Source organism: Tamandua tetradactyla, chromosome 7 (genome assembly GCF_023851605.1).
Source record: "Tamandua tetradactyla isolate mTamTet1 chromosome 7, mTamTet1.pri, whole genome shotgun sequence".
Classification (NCBI taxonomy): domain Eukaryota; kingdom Metazoa; phylum Chordata; class Mammalia; order Pilosa; family Myrmecophagidae; genus Tamandua; species Tamandua tetradactyla.
The window spans coordinates 103,240,272-103,262,271 of NC_135333.1; the positions used below are offsets into that span (position 1 = coordinate 103,240,272).

Genomic DNA, 22,000 nt, shown 5'->3' on the forward strand with positions numbered 1-22,000 from the left:
TGCATGGTTCCTGTAGCTATAGGCATCTAAGTCAGAAAGCTCTAAACCTGACTAACTCCTTGAAACAGGAAACAGATTAAATTCAGTCACTACAACTCTAGGGAAGACCCAGAGAAGGTAAGGTCTCAAAGCCAGGTGGTAGCAGAGCCATAACTACAACTCTGTTCCCTGGCTCCTAGATCACTAAGTGAAATGCAGCCAATCCTGACACTAAAAACATCTGGAGTTTTCCCAGAAAGATGCTGGTTAAAATATAGGAAAGGTAAATAATCTGTATTAAATACAACTTTATTCAAAAGGCAGTTCTTAATGCATTTTACAGAAATATTATCCCAATGGATTTCTCAAAAATCTTTATCATCTCATCAAAGTTGAGAAAAACACCAAGGAAATGATCTTGAATTTACTTCTTTGTGAGCACTTTACAGGTTTGACATCTAAATCCCTGGTTGACAAGATGGTTTTTTCTTTGACTCAATCTCCCTGCCTTCAGTCTCTTCTCTTTCAAATCCAAAATTATCTTAAAAAAAAAAAAAAAAATGAGCTGCCACACCAGCTGAGCGATGTGCTAAAAAAAAGGCAGATCTTGTGAAGTCTCTGCTTTAAAACTTCTTTGTTTCCCCAATGCCTATGGCATAGTCTACAAAGTCCTGAGCTCAGCACTTAAAGCCCTTTCACATCTGGGCAGTGTGTTCCTTCCCAGACACCTCTCCTTCCTCCCCACACACCTGCAGCTCCTCTCCAGACATGGTGAATGGGTCACTCTTCACACATTGCGGGGCTGAGGATGCAAATACTATTCCCTCTATCACCTCTATTTTTGTTTTGCTTTGTTGCCTAGAAAAAGCCTACAAATCTTTCATGATGGATCCTGGAGCACAGTGCATTGCTCAGGCCCCTGAACGGCACACGGCACTGCTTCTGACACAGAAGCCCCTTCCCTGAATTTTGTAATTTTTCTGTTTTCATGTTCTTTTGCACAAACTGTGCCTTAAGAACCTGAATGAAGACATTGACTCAAATCTTACCTTTATACATAGGAGGGACTCAAAGAATATAAGAATAAGCAAACCTACAAAAATTTAGGAAAAGCACAGAAAATTTAAAGCTGGCCAACATTATCCTAAAACCTTTTCGAAGACATTTCATTTTCACTCACATTGAATCCTGTGTTTTTTATTACTCTACAAATGTTCTACATTCCTTCCTGGAGACATAGAGATAACAGGGGCAGAATGGGCAATGGCAGAACTAGCGAGGCTCACCGGGTAACCTGCGGGAGACAGAACAGTTCTAAATTGCCCGTGGAACATAAGACATTTAACAGAAGTCAGAGATTTTTCTTCATTCACCTCAGTCTTTTAAGGGTTTCCCTTCCCTAGGGTTTAATTTATCTTGTTTTGTTTTGGTGGTAATGCTTGTGTGTTGGTTATTTGGTATTTGTTCATTTTGTGAGCATTTTATTTGCTTTCTTTGCCATTTCCACTGTTCTTTACCTAAGAATATATCTACTGTCTGAGAGCCTGGCCTTCACTAGTGTGAGGTTTGTGGCTCCCAAATGTAATTTGCATGGCCCCAAGGCAAGAAGTGAAGGCTGACCTTGCAAACTACTTAATCCAATTCATCAAGACTGATACCATTTTGAATTGCAACATTTTAGGGTCATAATGAGTTGAAACTACCAATAAAAATATGGGAAAGAGAAATCATTTTTCCTTTTAATCATTGTGGTCCATCAGTTAAATCTTTAGGCCCACTTATTTGAAGAATTCATCTTTTAAAATACAGAAGATCCTGCAAGTATATCTGAACAGCAACATGTAAATTGGGGAGGAAAAAGCCTTTGATAGCTCTTTACTAATTACATTTACAACTCTCCATTTTTACTAATAAAATGATGAATTAACAGCTAATTATTTAGTCATTAACTGATAGACATTATTAGTGATTAAAAATGCGTATGTTAATTGTACCTAAAAATAGAAGTAATTTAAGAAATGAAAAGAACGGATGCTATCTTTTACATTTTTGTAGATAAATGTTGTAGAAAAAAATTGTCATTAAAAAAGCTAAATCCTATGGCATAAGCATTCTATTTGTTTTTTTTTATTTGTAGTTTTTATAATAAACCTTTTAGCATAAAAAAAAAATTTAAATGAAAGTGCCTAGCTTTTCTTGAACCATTTAGTTGCTGATAATGAACAATGACTGTGAATGCAAAACCCTGCATATCATTATCCGAAACATTTATGTATTCAGAACATCTACTTGGTGGTTTTCTTCTTAAAGAAGCTAAACAATTCATTAAACAAGTTGCTTCTGAATAGTAGATCAGAACAAGCCTAAGCTGCCTTCTGTAGAATTCTATTGTGAAGCTGTGCCCATTTGTGTTTTCTTTGAAGCCATAAAAATGAAACCCTTATGCTCATATTAAAAGCATAAGAAAGGCATCTATTATGTCAATAGATTTAAAACACGGCCTTAGACACAGTGAGAACCACTCCAAAATGGCACTCATATAATAGCAAAGGTTAAGAAGTGCATTCCCAGGGAGAACCTTCAAAGGCCTACATATCATTATATCCCAAAACAGATGGCATCACAGTGTTTGGAACTATAGCTTATGGACACCTACAATCTCAAATAAATCCTTTCTAATCCCACTCTTTTGTCTAGATTTTATGCTTTGATGATAACCGCGGGTGCCTTTTCTCTACCACTTCATTGCATGTCACCCTATGAACAGTGAAGATACATGCACACGCACAGGCACAACCCTTAATAAATACAACTTTTATACAAAATACAAGTAAATTATTTTACTAGCAACAAATTTATAGGCATGATAAAAATATGTGATTCCTAAATGCTCATCTATTACAAGTCTTCAGTAGTCTGAATTTTACAAGAAAAAATGATGATGAAAATAATACTTTTCTCATATACGGCTGGAAGTATAAATTGACAAAACCACTTTGTAAAACAACGTGTAATCATCTAGTGTCTACACATCTAGCCCAGAGAAATCCTCAGACACAGGCACTGTGAGACGGGACAAGAATATTCACAGCAGCCTGGTTTATAGGAACAGAAAACTGCAAACAGCCCAAGGCTCATCAATAGGAAAATGAATATATGCACGTGATAGGCTCAGACAATGGAATACTGTACAGAAACAAAAATAAATGAACTGTTGCTACACGCACAGACATAAGGAATCTTAGAAACAATGCTGAGCCAAAAGGGCAAGTCATGGAAAACTACATTCAATGTTTCTATTATGCAGAGTTAAAAGCATGAAAAACTGAGTAATGTTATCATTATTTAGGAATGGATACTGTTATTTAGGTAAACATACACAAACACATTTAATATATTTAAAACTAGAAAGATCATTAAAAAAAAATGGAAAAGAAAACACAAAATTCAAAATGCTAAGCAGGGAGAAGAAATACAACCAAGCAAAGGGGGGCTCGAAGTTATGTTATAACCTTAAAAACTTTGCTTCTGTTTGTAAAATATACTTATTTATAAGAAGAATGATTATAAAAATACCTATTTTAGAAAACAGGATTAAAAATGTTACTTTTTTGGTTGATATACTTTGAAATATCTCATCAGCCTGTTACTGAAAAGTCTAAGTTCAGTTTTTTTTAATTAACTAAAATACTGTCGAGAAAAATTAAATCATACTAGTGCGACTAACAGATTGAAATGAAAATCTGTTATGATCATTTGCCATAAATCTCTTATAGTGAATACTTTCAGGATTTAAACTGAGTCTACTACAACAAAATTGCCTACAATCATTAGATAATCACTAATGGATCCTTGCAGGTCAAGATAATTAGTTTAAAAATATGTCATCATATAAAGAAAATACGCAAATCACAACCTATAAAAACATTTAAGTAGTGACATAATTTAATTGAAAAGAGTTTTACTTTATAGAACATACCGGAAACTTCACAAATCTTGTGAGATTGCAGAAAATGGCTCCTCTTTAATTCCTGCCTATATATAAGATGTGGCTTGTTGTGATCACCTTCATGTTCACTCCCATCTGCCTTCATTATAGGTTCTAAGAAATATTCACCATCATGTGCTTTAAATGTTCCCATCTGAAAACAAAAAATGAAAATTAACTTTTTTTTCCAAAAGTCATAAAGAAGAAATAGTAATTTATGACACTGGTTATATGAGAACACAGAACCATATCAGTGAGGAGTCTGTTTACTAAATGTCACCAACAGAACTTACACAAGTTTTCTTTTCATGGCTCACTGTTCTCTCTCCACTCTTAGGTACAAAGTCATGAGGCCCAGATAGTACTCCACTAGGTGGAGTGGTGATAATAGACATTCCGGACATGAAGACTGGCACAGGCAAAGGGATCAAAATGGAAAAAAGCCAAGCACATTCAAGAAATTATGAAGCCAGCTTGGCTAAGTCTATGTAAGAGCATAGTGGGAGAAAAGACTTAAAGGTAGGTTGGGCTCAGATAAAAGAGACTTTGAATGTGATGCTAGGAATTCAGAATTTATTTGGTAAGAGTTTTAACAGTCCTATTTTCTGAATTCCAGCATCCAATACCTATCTTGCTGTTGTTCAACATATCCACTTAGATAACTAATAGCATTCTTAACCTTAAATGGTCCAAAGTCAAATTCATGCCTTCCCTTCCAAACCTGCTGTTTCTGTGATGCTCCCTTTTTCGTAAATGGAAGTCATTTAGGTTGCTCAGGACAAAAATGAATAAATAAATGAACATATAAATAAATCATCAATCAATCAAGGATGGCTCTTCTCTCATATCCCACATTCAATCCATTGGCAAATCTTGATGACCCAACCTGGCAAATCTTGATGACTCAACCACCAAAGTAAAACAAACCCAAACACTTCAAACAAATATTTTTACCACCACATCCATGGCCCATTCTAATATTCTTCTTCTCTAAACCCAATCAATAACCTTCTTCATAGTCTAACCTCTACAAAGAAATCAGAATAATTTCTCTTTAAGTCTGGATCATGTGATTCATCAGCAAAGGGAAAAAACACTCAAATGAAGTTCCATATCAGTAAGACAAAATCCAAAGTGCTTACACTGGTTTACAATGTGCTATGTGGTCTTTCAGGCACTGTCCCCTCCCCACCACTGCCAGCACACACACTTCCAACAGTTCAACGACTTGACCTCCTACCACTTCCAAACTGGCTCTCTCAGCTCCACTCCTGGTATCTTTGCTATTCCTCAGACTTGCCAAGTGTACTCCCATCTCAGGACTTTTGTACTTCCTAAAGTTTCTGCTTCCAGCACTCCTTCCTGATGGTCCACACTATCACTTTCATCAGGGCTCTATAGAAAATGGCACCCAGACTCCTGTGTCTATCCCCTTTATCCTGTTTCCTTTTTCTCCACAGCACTCGTCACTATCTGATACATTTTTATTTATCTGCTATTTATCTGATACTATCCTTGAGATCAGGGCTTTGCCAGTCTGTACTCTTTTCTACATATACCTCACACATGCCACACACAGAGGATGAATACACATATATTAAAAGAATGAATAACTGAGATGGTTAAGCCTGAAATTTAATCTTATGTATTATGGATGGGAGCAGAAAAATGCTAATATGATAAGAAATAGGCTTTAACCCAGAAAAAATGTAACACACTCTGAACTATGGTGATGATGGTTTTGTGACAGTCGGAAGAGAAAGGTTACCAGATGCTGACACCAGAAAAAGATAAATGGGAAGAGAGAAAACTTACACTATAGATAATTTTTCTGGGAAAATGTAATTTACCAAAATGACTACAGAAATGTGAAAAATACAAATGGACCATTTTCTACCAAAAAAGAGAAGATGTCACAAAAGCGCCTGACCTTAATGATTTCACAGAGGAGCTTCACCAAGCCTTGAAAGAATGGATAATTTAAATAATAAAACTTCCAGATTATTCTCACAAAACTAGAGTGAACCTATAACAAAATCTGGTAGAGACAGCATAAAAAACAAACAAAACAACTACCACTACCACCACAGGACAATCTCACCGTGAAAATAAAGGTAAAAGACCTATATAATATATTAGCAAACAAAATTCTGTGACATATGAAAAGAAAAATTCAGGGCCAAGTATCATTTATCAAAGGAATGTAAGGATATTAATAGAAATATATTAATACAATTCCTTACTCTCATTTATACAAATAGATAAAAAAAATACAATCTGCAGACGAATAGAAAAGGCTTTTCACAAAATTCAACATTCCTAATTTTTTTAAAACAAGAAGTAAAATAAAAATAGATGATACTTCTAAAACATGACAACTATACCTACCATACCCCAAAAGAAAATATCATATATAATGAAGATATAATAAAAGCGTTCCTATTTAGATCAAGAATCCAAGGATGTCAAGTATCACTTGTACTAGCCAACAAAATTAGACAAGAGATTATAAATATAACATTGAAAAGGAGGTAAAACTCCTTTATATGTGGATGGCATGTAGATGATATCATTACACATTTTTAAAAAAAGTAACTGAAGAACTACAAACACTAAGTGAATTCAGCGAGATAAAATAAGCAGAGTTGATAGTTTTCACATATATATCACAATAATAAATATTTTTTAAGTCTTTAAAGTCAATAAAATAAGACTATTCTCCAAAAAAAAATGGGTAAGGGATATTAATATTTCACAAAAAGGGGGAAAAATGTTAAACATGATTCAATTTAAGAAAAACACGAATTAGTACTAAACTGAGAAAAACTTTTCAACTAAAAGACTAATAAAAACTCCTAAGTTTTATAACATACTCCAAATGCGTGCCTGGGGAAGGACAGGCACTCTTCTACATTAGCGCTCATGCATTCTTGGGAATGTAAACCCTCCACGCCACGCCCCTGACTCATCACTGTCTAGCTGCACCCCATCTTTTAAACCACAGCTTAAATAGCAGCTCCCCAGAAGGCTTCCTCCTGAGCAGCTATCTACGTAACCACATCCCTCTCTTATTCCTGAAAATACATTATACCTGTTTGATTTCTTCACAGCATTTATCATATGTTGTACTTATATGTTTTTTACTATTTTTAATTATTTTCCCCCAGTCGACAGGAGGCTTCAAAAAGGCAGAGACTTTCCCCTGAACTTCCACTGCCTAACACAGTACCTGAGATACAGCAGTCATGGGACACTGCAAATTCATGCTGAACCATTAAAGTGTATCATTTCCTACTCTTGGTATGCTCAGCTTATGTTGAGCAGAGGTGGGAGGTAAATTAAGGCTGCAGACTCTTGCATACCATTATTCCATAATAATGATTGAATTTTTTATCAGAAAAAAATTCCTTCATTATTATCATTAACCTCTGACTGAAATTTAGCATTTCTTTCCATTGTGATGTAGGAAATCACAGACATTTTCATCACATACAGATGCTAGACACATCTAAAAATTCTGTCTTTGTACGTCAACACTACAAAATTAGTTATTAGGCCTGTCATTAGATCTTCTTAATGTGTTAATAAAGAAATATATATATATAACTATTCTAATATCTTAAGAACTGCATTTCCATATAATTGGTTTACTTTGTGTTTTATTTAGGTGTTCTAAAACATTATTCTGAGAAGGGATCATAGGCTCTACTAGATGATCAACGAGACCCTGCCACAAAAAAAACAAAACAAAAATAGGGTGAATAACTAAAGGATTTGAACAAAGGTAAGAGGAGGAAAGAAAGTAAAAGCAATAACTCTGAAAGATTAACCAGTGTCACTGTACAGTAAGGGAAGGTTAGCTGCAGAGGGGCCAGTAAAGAGATTGCTTCAGCATAAAAGTATGAAATAATAAGATTGCCAATGCACTCTTGGCAATCAAGGGAGTGGAGAGAGACCCTAAAAAGGTCACTTTCTATAGACAGAAACCCCCTCTCCTCCAATAAAGTGAGGCTAAATCATTCAGGTTAAGTGTCCTTAATAATAATAGCTAACACCGACATATAGATCAGCCATCATTCTTCTTTATATCTAATTGCAACCTAACAACAACTCTTTAAGGTAGGTAATATCATTATTCCTACTTTACAAATGAGACAAAGGAGGAAAACAGAAGTTAAGTAATTTGCCCACGTCTCACATCTAGTAAGTGACAGGGCCAAGATCTCAACCCAAATACTTACAAGAAGTAACAAGGATGTTTTTGAAATCTGAGCAGATGGATCCATTGAAAATATCCCTCTGCTCTTTTTAAAAAAATTATGCTAAAGATGGGAAATGTAATAGGATCTTGGTGAAACTAATACAAATACACTTGAGTGTATATTACTTACCTAAATGCACCCACAAAACCACTTTGAATAATGTTACACTTAACTACCTCAAGCAACACTGAGCTTATTTATACCTATGACTTTTTTTTGCACTCTTTTTAGATCAAAATAGGACTACATGTTACTTCTATTATAAAGTTCCAATAAAACTACACAAGGGTTTAACCTGTCCTATATGAGCAGGAACGAATATAGCTCTATTCAGACTCCATCAACACTTCCTTTTAAGTTGTGCTAGAGCACTCTGCATGCTAAGAATATTGTCTCTATAACTGAAAAGTCTTTTCTTAAACAAAATTTTTTGTATTTTAAAATACTAAGTTCAAGAACAAATCATTTGTTCTCAGAGTGAATTCCCTGTACTGTATTTATCAATGTGGGACTTAAAAGTATTTTTACTTCCATCAATTTTTCCATAATCTACTTCATTGCAGGGGACTTTCTCTTCAAATAATAAAAATATTAAGGTTTTGCCTAAAGGTGCCTAAGAAAAGTAACCTTTTTTTTTTTAATTTGGAAAGAAACCTGCTAAGGAATTGGAGGACTTGACAAAACAGGTGGTTCATGGAATTATATTTAGATCACGCCATATTTTTAGCAACCTGCCTATCTGCAGATGGACACTGCAATTTGATTCATGAGAAATGCCAATCAAATTCTTAACACTTTCTTTTGATGAAGACCAAAAGCAGCAAAACTAGTTTTCACTTGAGTAGGGATTTCCCAATTACTTAGAACAATGATTTTCTATGTGCTCAACTGTTTTGAAAAGTGGTGAGCGATCAGACATACAACTGTTTCCAATTTACTCCCATAGGCCAGATTTTTTATATGTTTAGAGGATTTTTTTTTCTAAAATGTTTTTCTAAAATGTTCTTATTTCAGTATTGTAGCATTCATCTATATATTTTGTGTAAATACATCACAACCAATAAAGTGTTCTCCAAATTTTACTAAAGGGTACCAAAAAAAAAAAAGTACAAAATGCAATTCCTTTGTATTCTTTTCCCAAATAATTTACAATTACCACATTAACACTTGCAACTAGAGAACAGCACTCAAACAATAAAGTACTGTTGAACAAAGCATTTAGAGCCCATGAAGAGAAATTTATTTAAGTAACAAATTACCCCCAACTATTAATAAAATTGGATTTCCATTTAAGGACTTAATTACTGTTGGCTACTACAATGAAAACTAAAATATTCAGTTTCTCCATCTTTAATCATAAATCATATGAGATTCAGTATGATGATATTTGAAGAAGGGAACTTGAATTAAGTCTTGGTTCATACTCATGGAACCCTGGGCAAGTTATCTCACATCTCTGATTCTCAGTTTCATCAAATCTGTAAAACAAAATAGAAAAATTCTACCTATCTAATTACCTGAGAAAGGTAACATGATAAAATGATGTTATAGTAGAAGCTCAAATAATTATGTTTTGAAATCAAATTTATTTGGAAACAGAATGAAAAATTCTCTATTAAAAACATAGATGTTACAGCTACTGTTTATATCATGGGTAGAGTATAAATGCTCTGTGATAAAAGGCAGTGAATATTAACTCTAATATACCTTTTTATTTTTGAATACTTTGTTCAATATAAAAAAGTATTTCTCTCTGATTGTTTCTCACTTGTAACACCATTTATCATACCTAGAAAACAGTATATTACACATAAACACACATTGAGTGAATGAATGAACAAACGATAAGAAAACATGAAAAGTAACTTCAGAGTTAAAAAGTGGAAAGCTTACTGCAAGGTATTTGAAAATAAGAGTCTTTTTTTCTCTCCTTTAGCAGCATTCTTTAACTTTTTTACCCTTCCCATTATACATGATAACCCCACATCTACAGTATAAAAGAAGAGAAGACAAAGAGGAAATGTGTTGCTGATACCTCACCAAATGTTCTGATCCATGAAGATCAAGAAAATAAAACTGAGACTCAGGACTCATCTATCCAAGATTTATGTAGCCAAAAGGCTCAGGGTTAAACAGTGTGTTCCAGAAACATCAATGACAAGGAGTAACTTCTGTAATACTTCTCTTTCTTATAGGCACTGAGGTGTTTTGGAAGTCACATGAGCTCACTAAAAGTGGAGAGAACTGTCAAAGAAATGTCCACATTCTTGTGATGTTTGGGTAGTGATTTCAGAACAGCCTCTCTCAACCTCTCATTAAAACATCCTTAAAGACATAAAACCTTAAGTCATTATGACAAGGAAAAATTATAAATAATTATAAACAATCATTAAAAATTATTTCGTAGGTATATTAGATACAAACGATGAACTATCAAAGTATTATAAAGCAATATCATTTTAAAAAGTCAAAAATACACACAATACCTAGAGAGAGGTATGCCACACATCTCCCGAACCATCTGTCATATTGTAGCAAGTATTTTCCTAGTTTATCTTTTAATTTTTTTACAATTACTTTGACATATTGTACTCTTCATTATTTAGGCAAAACTATCAATTTTTTCCATGTGCTACATTTCCCTTTGCATTGTTCCCTATCTAAAGATTCTTTAATGCAGTTGAGATTTTGTTTGGTTTATTAGTAAAGTGAGAATCCAACAGTTTGTTTATCCTTATAATAGATTCTTGGCAGTCACAAATTTAAAATAAATGCCTTATTTAGGCTTTGGCAATTGTCACAGGAAAGTGACTTGAAGCAATTATACCATAAGTTGATCTACCATCAGAAACCAACTAAGCTTTCTTTTTTTTTTTTTTTACATGGGCAGGCACCAGGAATCAAACCCAGGTCTCTGGCATGGCAGGTGAAAACTCAGCCTGCTAAGCCATTGGGGTCTGCCCGAATAAAATTGCTTTGTGTTTCCTGCCCCCCACCCCCACCCTGCATCTGAATGCAAGGGAATCGAACCCGGAAACCAACTTAGTTTTTAAGGAATTATATTGCCAAAGACCCCATGAGCCTCAACTAAAAGAGCTTTTACCTGTAAAACACCTATAAACCCTCACAATTACAGTAGATTCCTCAAGTCCTCCCAGACAGCATCCTCTCCAAGATCCATTTAAGAGGAGGCCACGAAGGGGAACGGACAAGACTCTCCCAGAAGGCAGAACCTGGGACCCTGGAGACTGATGGACCAGAAAGATGAACCAAGAAAGGTCTGATCAAGCAACTGCTGGGTCTCTACAATTCCACCCCAGAAGGAATCCATAATTTCTATAAATCAGTGACTATTAGGTGTCTCCCCTTCTTTCTGAAGGAAATTTTTATTGTGGTTAAGATTAGGGGTACAGACATGCTGATAATTGTGCATTGGGTTGGAGAGAGAGACAGACAATTTGTCTTTTTAATTCATAAGTTGCCAAACTGCAAAGAACCACATCCGGACCTTATGAAGAAGGCTACGCATCACCCCGAGAACCTGCAGCTGAGCCAGGGGCAGTGCCTAGATGTTACCTGGGGCTGTTCCCTCACACACAAGATGAATATGTTTAACATGTAGGAAAAGGAGAACAAAGGGACATTTGTTGATAGAAGGGCAGCCTGTGACAAAAACTGTTAGTGATCACCAACATCTATGTTTCTTTCTCCTTTCGAACCATATCTCTGCCCTGCATTTCCTAGCCTCTTTTTCTATATGGGTAGAGGCATATAATTAGTTCTCATCAATAGAATGTACACAGAGATGCATCACCTTTGGGCAGAGGCAATTAAGAACAGGAGTGCTTTCTCCATGCTCTTACTATAGTTATAAGTTGTTTAGCTCACATATACTTTTTAAATTAATGATACCAATGCTGTTCCAATAGGAAGGACATGACTGTATCTCCAATGTCTAACAGTGGGTGGCAAATAATACATGACTGATTATTTGTTGAAAAAAAAGAATGATTTGTTTCTTTCTCCGAATATTAGCATGAATCAGTACTGTTCAATTAAATATATTTTATAGATAACAGTAGTTACAATCAGAAAAACAGGAAAAAAGCTGCAAGTAATAAGGGTGAAATAAAAGTTCAAGTGAATTAAGTGACTAAACGGAAGACAATTAACTTAGGTATCACCTGGAAAATATTTAATCAGTATAATTAAAAAAAATATATGTCCAAATGAATTGCTAAAAAAACTTCCTGTACTGAAATGCTGATGTAAAGAAGAGCTAGCCTAAAAACAACTGGCACATATTAATTCAAATCAAATGCATTATCTCATTCATTCATGTATGTATTGAGCATTTCTATGCGCCAGGTACTATATTAGGTGCTAAAACGAATAGGACTACAATCCCTACACTCACAAACTGCAAATGAAATATAGCAATATGAGCAAATAACTTCAATTCAATATATGATGAGAGCTACATACAAAGTCCACTGGTGGAACAAAGGAAGTGCTAGGGAAGTCAGATACCTCTTAAATGACCAGCACCCAGACCTCACCTATCTCACCACCTCCTTCCCGGGGAAGCCACAAACACAAACTAAGTTGCCATCCTACAGCCTTAAGCTACTTCCACCCCCTTTTTTATTGTGTGCCAATCCACACCAAGGAAAATGTTAAGTTTCATGAAAAAGCTCTTTTCAGATCTACTGGAAAACTGGGAACAAGCAGCCCCAGATGCTAATCAAGGCAGGAATTCTCAGTGGCTAAAGAGGTGGATAAACACCACACTCAAGCAGAATAGATTTGTCTTTCTCCTCCAGTGCAAAGTGGTATCTGGAGCTGCCATCCATTGACCACAACCCACAGCAGTTTTCAGCCATTCAGGGAGACCAGAAGTAATGGAACTTCTTCCCTTGCTCTTCTGGAATTTTTGTGTTTGTGAGGAACAAAGAGGTTATTTGCCCTTCCGGACTCTCTATGCTGTACAAGCAATAAAGGGGTCACCGGTTCAAAGTTTCTGTTGTGTCCATGGGCCTGTGTTACCATGACACAACATCGTAACAACTTACTCCACAGAAGGGGTGGTCAGCTCTGCCTGGAGCAGATCAGAGAATAGGGAAGACTCAAAATGGATACTGAAGGATAGGTAAAAGTTTAAGGGAAAGGATGCTGTAAAGAGAGAGAAAAGCAAATATAAACTTAAACAATTATAAGATTAAAGTAAACTTAGGACAGGATCAAAAAAATGTTTCTGGAATAAATTATCTCTTTTTTTACTAGCTGTTCCTCTATCACTGCCTTTTTAAATTAATAGTCACAAACGTCTTATAGTCTAAAATTCTAATGAGTCTACTGCAGGGTTTCTCAACCGCAATACTATGGACATTTGGGGCTAGATGATTATTTGTCGGAGAGAACTGTCCTGGGCATTGTGGAATGTTTAGCAGCATCCCTGGCCTCTACCCCTTAGAGCACAGTGGCACCCCCTCCCTACTGTTGTGAAAACTGAAATGGCCAAGTGTTTCATGGGGACATAGCAACCCCTAGTTGAGAATCTCTAGTCTACTGCAATGCACCTTCCAACCCTCTCTTCTCTATCCCCGCTGTGACCACACTTCTTCACATGGGCCCCTTCTGAACTACGCTGTATAGAGTAAACTACAACAGCGGTCCTCTGAATAACTCACTGCTTTCAGTGCACCCTCCATATGTTATGTAAGGAGAAAGATCGTTCAACACAGTGAACTAACCCACCATCTACACTTCAAGCTCTCACTCCTTAGTAGTAACCACCTGATTCCATCCTTACCTTTCACCCTTGACTTCCAATTTACCCTATTTTGCACTTATGCAGATCCACATGAAATCCCTGCACTTTCATATCTACATGTTCATTCATCCTTCAAAGTCCTTGCAGGAAGCCTTTCCCAGCACAGGTCTAACAACTTTCTTAATCACTCCTTCCTTAATTATTTCTTCCTCAAAGTTCATGCAACATTGGTATACAACTCTCTTAAGAGCACTTAAACTGCACCTTAGTAAAATGTCTGTGTTCCTGCTGTCACTATATGGTAGCTCTGAGGCGCTGAGAAAACTGACTTAGGACCCCAACTACTGTGTTTTGTTCATGCCCAGTCATAACTTCCAAGGTATCTACAGGGCAGTAGCTGAGTATGGCAGGGATACTAAGGCAGACCCATTCTTCGGAGACATGGGACTCTCCTCCCAGACAAACTTTGCTCAAGGAGAACTTTGCTAAACCATTCTTAGATCGCCCAGCAGTCTAGGATGCTTCTACCCAAACATTTCTTCCTCTTTCACCTGTTTCAGACTTGCATTGCTATTGCAGCTCTCTCCTTATTTTCTCTTACACAGGAAGTTCCTTGCACATTTAATCTCATTTTGATATCTGCTTCTCAGAAGACCTGGACTAATACACACTAAAATATTAAAAGTAGAGGCATAGGAAATTCTCAATAATGTCTGACTGAGTACTTCAGTGTGTGCATGTATCACTAAGAAGCACCTTTGGATTTTGCAACAAAAAAAATATGACTAAGGATAGCATGTGTAATGATCTGAGGCTTACTAGTGCTGGGCTAGTAGTAAATTTAGAAAACAATATAACTAAAATTTTGTCAGAATAGACAATATCCAATAACAACACTATTGATATTTTCCATACTTTTATTTCCAGTCTGATCAAGAAGTCACTGGAGCAACCCAATAATGAGTCATCAAAGAAAGCATTAGTGTCAGACATGATTCAAGATGGTTTGCATGAGTTATTACAAAAATGTACACACAGCCACTGCGAGTTACTCCATGAGAATACTGTATAAGCCAGATGCAAATGCATGGTTTTATGACATCTGGAAACTGTTTCCTCCAACCAAAAGACTGCACTGCTTTAAATCTTACTAAGAAATAGTGAAGTTAATTTTTAGGCAGTTAGGTTAGTCCCTGAGGGTCTTTAGTCGAGGGAGCCCACCAGGTAATATAAGAGGGTTACCAGACACACAATGGATTGTTGGGAACAGCCTTAGTAAGATTTATGCATACCATCCTGACAAGCATACACCAATAATATTCCAACTTATTAAATAGTGACCTCTAATTTGGCAAGAGTATTTATCAACATTAAGAGAAGAAAGATAGCATGACCATCAAAAAGAAGTTTAGAGTTCTACATTGGGGATATTAACACCTGATACTTTTAAATTCTGTGACAGCATCTCAATGGATTAAAAACAAAGAGTTTGATTAGCTATTACATTATTTATGGATAATTCTAAGACAGCTCCATTTTCATATCTATGGGGTTTGGAAATGTGTAAGTAAACCTATTTTAAGAAATATATGAGAAATGACATAAGTAAATAATTATATTTGTAGAAAAGAAAAATTACAGAGAAAGAAAGATTAGAAGAGCAAGAGTTATATATATGTTAAATAAAGAAAATTTCTGGCAGATTCTTAGATCCCTTCTACTTTGGGGCCCAAAACACCTAGGAAGAAAATTAAACGATACTAGTCATGGTCCAGTGACTGAAGGAAACAGAAATAGAAAAACATGTAAATAAAAAAGACTTCTAAAAATGGAAAAAACAACCATTAAGAAATTAAAAGAAAACACTGTTTCACTTTGGTTCACATGGTTTAGGTTAATCTCAACACTAGCAACTAATTGACATCAGTCAAAATGTTGGGGTGTCAATTTTAACAAATGGCTGTATAGGAATAATATTTTGAAAATGTTAATTTGATTTGTTTTTCATTCCTTTCCTCTAAAAATCACATTCCCCAGTAGTCACTAGAAAAAGGGAGGGTGGATGCTAACTGAAGTGGGAAGATAGAGGGGAATAGGCAAACTACAGGAGATGTGAAAGGAGAACTCCAGGGGATCTGGGAAGCAAAGGGAGATGGAGGCAAGAGAAACAGATGGTAAGGGGTGTGTGCTCTAACTTCTCCACTGGGGGTTAAATCCTGGAGACAGACGACACCTTGGATTGTTTAAGGGGACTGCCAAGAGAGGAACTTCAGTATGCTGGCTATGTGGGACTCTGGGAAAACACTCTGAAGCATCTTCCCCCCGCTGCACATACATATAACACACACTGAAATTAGAGATATGGCAGGGTTTGGCAAAGGAAGGGGCCCATGAATCCCAAATGCCAGGGAGGGCTTCAGGCCAGTAGAGGGGTCCAGAAGATCACCAGTAGCATAACCAAGCCAACTTACCCAGGAGGATTGCTGCAACAGGAGCAATGAGGGTTGCACAGTGCATCAGTCAGACAAGAAATCACATTGGAGTAGTAGCCAGAACTCACCGAGGGACATGGAGTACCCGTGAGAGCCTGGAAGAGTATTAAGTCAGCAAGCAAAACCACTAAGCCCTAACAAAGAGAAGAAGACCACAAGTTCTCAGAATTCAACTGCTAACGCCAGGAAAGTTCAAAGAGACATGGGCACAAAGGACATCACTGGAGATTAGAGATGTTAGAAGAGAGTACAATTTCCTTACCCTCCTCCCAAACAATAGGAAGACCTCAGAACATTTTAAAACCATGTAAGAGGGTCAATTTTTGTTAATGTGTGCTTAAATGCAGCAATGTGGAGGACAATGCACATCAGCAGAAAAAAAGGAGGAAGTCATGCGGTCATGTCAATATATTTAAGAAAAGTACTTGATAAAACAGAATATGCATTCATGATTAAAAGTAAAACAAAACAAAACAATTAGAAACAGAAAGGAACTTCTCTAAGAATTTTTAGCAAATATTGACCTTACTGTTTCATGAACTGACAAATGTCAAAGACATCATAGTCAAGTACACAAGGTCAAAAAGATAAGTAAGAAAGCAAACAGGAGCATGACTAGATTAGCGCTGCTGAATTCCCTGGATCTATATCAAGGTAGATCTGCAAACAGCCCAGCTAGTCCAGGATGTGCGTGTCATAATTTTATTCAGATTCAAAGACTTAAGACTGATCTGAGACTAAAGAGAAGAATCTGAGATAATGAAAATGAATTCCAAAATCTGCCAGAAGTTTTGCTTTTTAAAGAAACTATCCATCTAAATAAAGTTAATGTGAGAGCGGGGTTAGAAATAAAATATGCATATGTGCATATATTAAAATAAAACAGATCTAATATCAAAAGTGAGAAAAATAAAAAAATGTCACTAATCTCATTAGCAATTTGGATTTATAATTGATAATATAATTCATGCTACTGAAAAAAGATTTAGATCCTGGTACCTCCAGTTACTTGCTACATTACTGGAAAAATTTCCATCTCTACAATGACCAATGTCCCCAACTCAATATTACACAAATGTAATTAGACTAAGTCAGATAGAACTGAGTTGCATAAGAATGAAAGCAAAATTTTAAATATTAAAATAAGTTAATAAACTCATAATATGAACACATCTTTTGAGAGCAAACGTGAATATATAAATCAGATTACCAATACATGATGACTGTTAGGCAATTATATCCATGAAACTTACTATATAGTTACTATGACTCAAAAACATCAACGTTTTTCTGAATTCGAAAGGGGCTGTTGAATAATAATCTGAACAATACCAACATTATGAATCAACATAAGCAGAATCATGACTCTTAATAATGCTTCCCATCTGGAATGTTTTTCTGTGCCATAAAATACTAAATCAAAAAAATATATTGACCATGACAAATTTGTGGTAGTAAATCTAGGATGTGCATTTTTAAAAGCTCTAAAAAAGAGAATATTTCTCTTTTGTTTGATGTATAGGTACTGTGTCAATATTAGAGTGTGTTCCTGCCATTCTGATGTTGCAAGCATTATATGTTATCTGCAACCTTAAAAGAAGGAAATTGTTCAAGGCATTCCTTGTAAATACAGTTCAAGATAACAGCAAGAAAAAGAGCAAAGAGACTTTCCAAGTTTATTCAGTAATGGCCAATGCTCGACATCCATGAAGACTTCTTAAATCAATTAATCTGAGAGGAAAAATTACATTTGGCTTAGAGAGAACTGTTAACAATTTTTTTACTTAATCAAAGAATCAATAGTGACAGTGTTCTGAGAATATCTTTGAACACCCTTCTAAAGGTATCATTTTTTTAAACCAGCCTAACAAAACCTAGAGTACTTAGGAAGAATGCTGGAAACCTGAAACCAAACCCCCAGTCCTTGTGTCCTATTCAATATATATGTATGAGACGTAGTTATTCATGAAGTGAGCTAATTTTGTTTTAAAACAAGTGTTCTTAACCTGGGGTTCCATGAACTTGTATGGCAAAAAGTTATGTCTCTATTTCACTAACCTCTATTTTCCTTTCAATTATCTATTTAGGCAATACTACAGATATTGTGACTTGCATACAATAAAACGATACTTCACATCACATCAGAATTGATGTGATTAACTAGCTTGTTTATACTAATCACCACTACAAAAGTTTGGTAGCAAATAAACCAGTCAATAGATCTTATTATTTAATGCGCTAATAAAGAGGTAGAAATTATTTTATCACAATTGAGTTTTATGGTATTTTGATTACTTTTTAAAAATTTAACTGACTTCCTTTATAAAACTATGCATTTTATTTTGCACATTTAAAAGTATTATGCTGAGATGTCCTGAGTTTCACCAAACTGCCAAAGGAGCTCATGGGAGAAAATGGTTAAGAACCTCTGCTTTAGATAGAGGAAGCCAAGCAAGTGAAACACAGTGCTCCAAATTTTATTTCATTTTCTCTCTCAGTGAAGTTGTAAAAAAATATCCTTCTCTTATTATAGTCATTTTAATGATCCTTTCTCATTTTCTGGCATCCAGGCCTTCGAGGATACTCAACATTTTTAAGAGCAACGCATTTATTGAACAGGCAGATTCAAGCTCTTCCCCATTCTGTAATGGGCTATTCCTCTACTATCTCCATACTGTCAACAAAACATTTGTTTTTCCTTTTGTTTATCCAACATTTTCAGAGGAAGAGCCATTTCACTTTACCTTCATTCTCCTTTTCTTCTGCCATTTCAAATACAAAGGACAAATTTAAGTAAATTCAGTTGCAGAACTGAGAGGATTCTGCTGCAATTGGTGGTAAGAAACGGGTCTGTGTCAGGGAATAAGCCTGCCCTGCTGCTGGAAACCACACTCCACTTACAGCTGAGGCCCTAAACGCCACTCCCAGAGAGTATCTAGCATCTGACACTTTCAAGAAAGAGTCAGCTTTGCACGGAGGGGTCGATTTTACCCAGCAAGCAAGTGGCATGCTGATCCTCGCATTTGTGCCTCCCATGCCGCTCTCCCGTCTGCAGGAAGGAGTGGCCTCAATTTGGGTTCACCTAGGTGTCAGTTCATCTGGTGGCCCACCCTGCATTCCTGGGTCTCCAACCAGTAGAGGAAAACGGTTTTCCCATTCTCTGCCGGTGGCCACTGACTGGATTCCAAGAAAGTGTCAAAACACCCTAGCGCACTTACCAGGCCTCCGCACAGGCTGAACACTGCGGTATGATCCTCCCGGGCGTTGACCTGGCCGCGGTAGAAGCAGTGGCGCAGGTCTGGGGGCGCCGCGCTGCCCTCCTCCGCCCTACCCAGGTGCACTACGGTGTAGCCCGCCGCCAGGAAGGACGCGTCGGCGCTCAGGTTCAGCTGGAAGAGCTGCCCGTAGGCGCTGATGCGGTAGTGGGTCCTGAACGGCGCGGTCGCCTCGGAGCTGCGCTTCTCCCGGCTGAAGTGGCGGCTCTGAGGGAACACTTCTCCGAACTCATTGACCCGAGCAGGGGTCACCACTTCGTAGGAGGCCAGTGTCCTCACCAAGGCTTCTGCAACCAGAGCGATAAGCCCTGTGAGCCTCCACGCATTCCCAACACTCCAACCTCAAACGTCTTCAACCAAACTTTAGCACCACACATCCCAGGTCCCTGTACATCCGTGGGGATGACTGGCACGACGATTGAGGGCAGGATGTGAATGCACACACGTTGACTGGCCCGCACACACACGCGCGCGCGCGCGCCCACACGTGCCTACTGTAACTGTGCGTGGTCCGCTTTCCCACATCCCGGACTTGCTCCACCCTTTTCAAGCAGACTGCCACTCCTGACTGAGCAGCCCACCTGCTTCCCCATCTCTTATCGCCTCCCGGCCACAGCCAACTCATGCCCTCGGGGTGCACGCGACACCTTGGCCCACGCGTCCCCGCCGCGTGGCCCAGGGAGTGAGGCGCTTCCCTGCCTGGCGCGCGCGATTCCTCGAAACCCAGCGCAGCTGCGACTTCTCGGGATGCTTGGGGCTGAGTGAGCCCGGAGTCCCGAAAGCCCCTGCAGAGCCAGGGCCCCCCAACGGGCTGAGCCGCTCGTCTCCCCCCACCCTCCCGTCTGAAACTCCCACCCGGGCCTCGCGCCCCACCGCGCCGCTGACGGCGTCCCGCGGCGACCTTACCTTGCCTGGGGTGGAAGTGAACTTCCCAAGACCTGGTGATGAAGAGCGAGAGCTGGTAGAGCAGCCCCGCCAGCCACTTGGCCACCCTCATGGTTCCACTCCGGGGGTCCCGAACTGGGAGGCCAACCCGTGCCGCCAGCCGCGGAGCAGACTTCCCCCGCGCTCGGCTGCCTCTCTTCCCTCTCGCCCGCGGGTCTTGGTGCCGGCCGCTGCGGCGTCTCAGCAGCCTGAGGAGCAGCAACCCGGGCCCCGGGCCGGCCGGTCTCGCCACACCGCCAGTCTCCACTCCCTGAGCCGCTGCTTCATCGCACTGCTGCCCCGCAGCCCCCTGCTCGCTCTCGGCAGCCTCGCTCCCCTTCCCGCGCACGCACCGCCCTCGGGAAGCCTCTCCTTAGGTACAGCTCAAGGCGAGGAAGCTACTCGACCTAGCAGGAACGATGCCATATAGCCACCCCCGGCCGGGCGAGCTCAGGGAGAGCCCGCCCTCAGAGGCCGGGCCGGGCCAATCAGCACCAGGCGCGGCGCGGGCTTGACCCACCCTTGCGCAGCTCCTCCTGCCGCGCGCGGAGTGCGGTCCCCGCTGACTCCCGCTGAGGCCAGCAATGTGGAGTGCAGCCCCGAGGCCCGTGTGCACACCAATCCCTTATGTCTAATGCCCTGCGCTGATACAGACTCCCATACCGAGGTTGAGATAAGTGATAGGTGCTAAGATTTTTAGTTGTTAAGATGAGTGACAAGCATCAGATCGGAAGTTTTCGTTCTTTTTTTATGTTTCAAGGTAACTTAAGGCTTCTCAAACGAAATAAACTACAACAGGAAGTTCCTGTGGCAAAGAAAGATTTATCGTGATGCTAATAAAGCTTAATTGGCAGGCCTCTTATTTGCAAGGGCCCCTGTGTGCGCTGGGCATTGAAGAGTGTTCTAGGTGGGGAACGCAGAGATTGTAATCAGCGAGCACTTCTGCATGACCATTTCTAGCAGTTGCCTAAAGAAAATGACCAGGACTGAAAAGAACCAAGAAGAAAGGACCTGATCTCCAAAACTCCAGTAACTTATTATGATTTATTTTTCCTTCTAAATATTCAGTTTTGTACTTCATATTGTGTAAAGGGCCTACAAAGTTATGTAAGCATCAAAACCCACAAAACTTGCATCTGCCCCTGCCTGCGGTTCATTATTTTTATGAGACTTTCTGCTTGTTGCAGAAAGTTCTGCTTGTATATGTCCTTCTCTAACAGCCAAACGATCCCTGTATCTGCAATTCCATCCTCAACAATTATTGTAGCTCTGAATCCAGTTGTGTTGCCTTGTGGATAAACCTCAAT

The 22,000-nt window shown here is 38.4% G+C and overlaps 1 protein-coding gene across 1 annotated transcript in view; it reads right to left on the reverse strand.

The window, feature by feature from the left end:
- Window positions 1–20,791, reverse strand: part of ADAMTS20 (ADAM metallopeptidase with thrombospondin type 1 motif 20) — a 185,210-nt gene extending 164,419 nt beyond the window's left edge. Inside the window, exons 1-3 of the mRNA XM_077170618.1 lie at window positions 20,676–20,791; window positions 19,713–20,056; window positions 3,959–4,121 (exon numbers count right to left, since the gene is read on the reverse strand). Of these exons, the coding sequence (XP_077026733.1) occupies window positions 3,959–4,121; window positions 19,713–20,056; window positions 20,676–20,766 (598 nt within the window). The 5' untranslated portion in view covers window positions 20,767–20,791. The remainder of the gene's footprint in view (window positions 1–3,958; window positions 4,122–19,712; window positions 20,057–20,675) is intronic.
- Window positions 20,792–22,000: the final 1,209 nt, after the last annotated feature.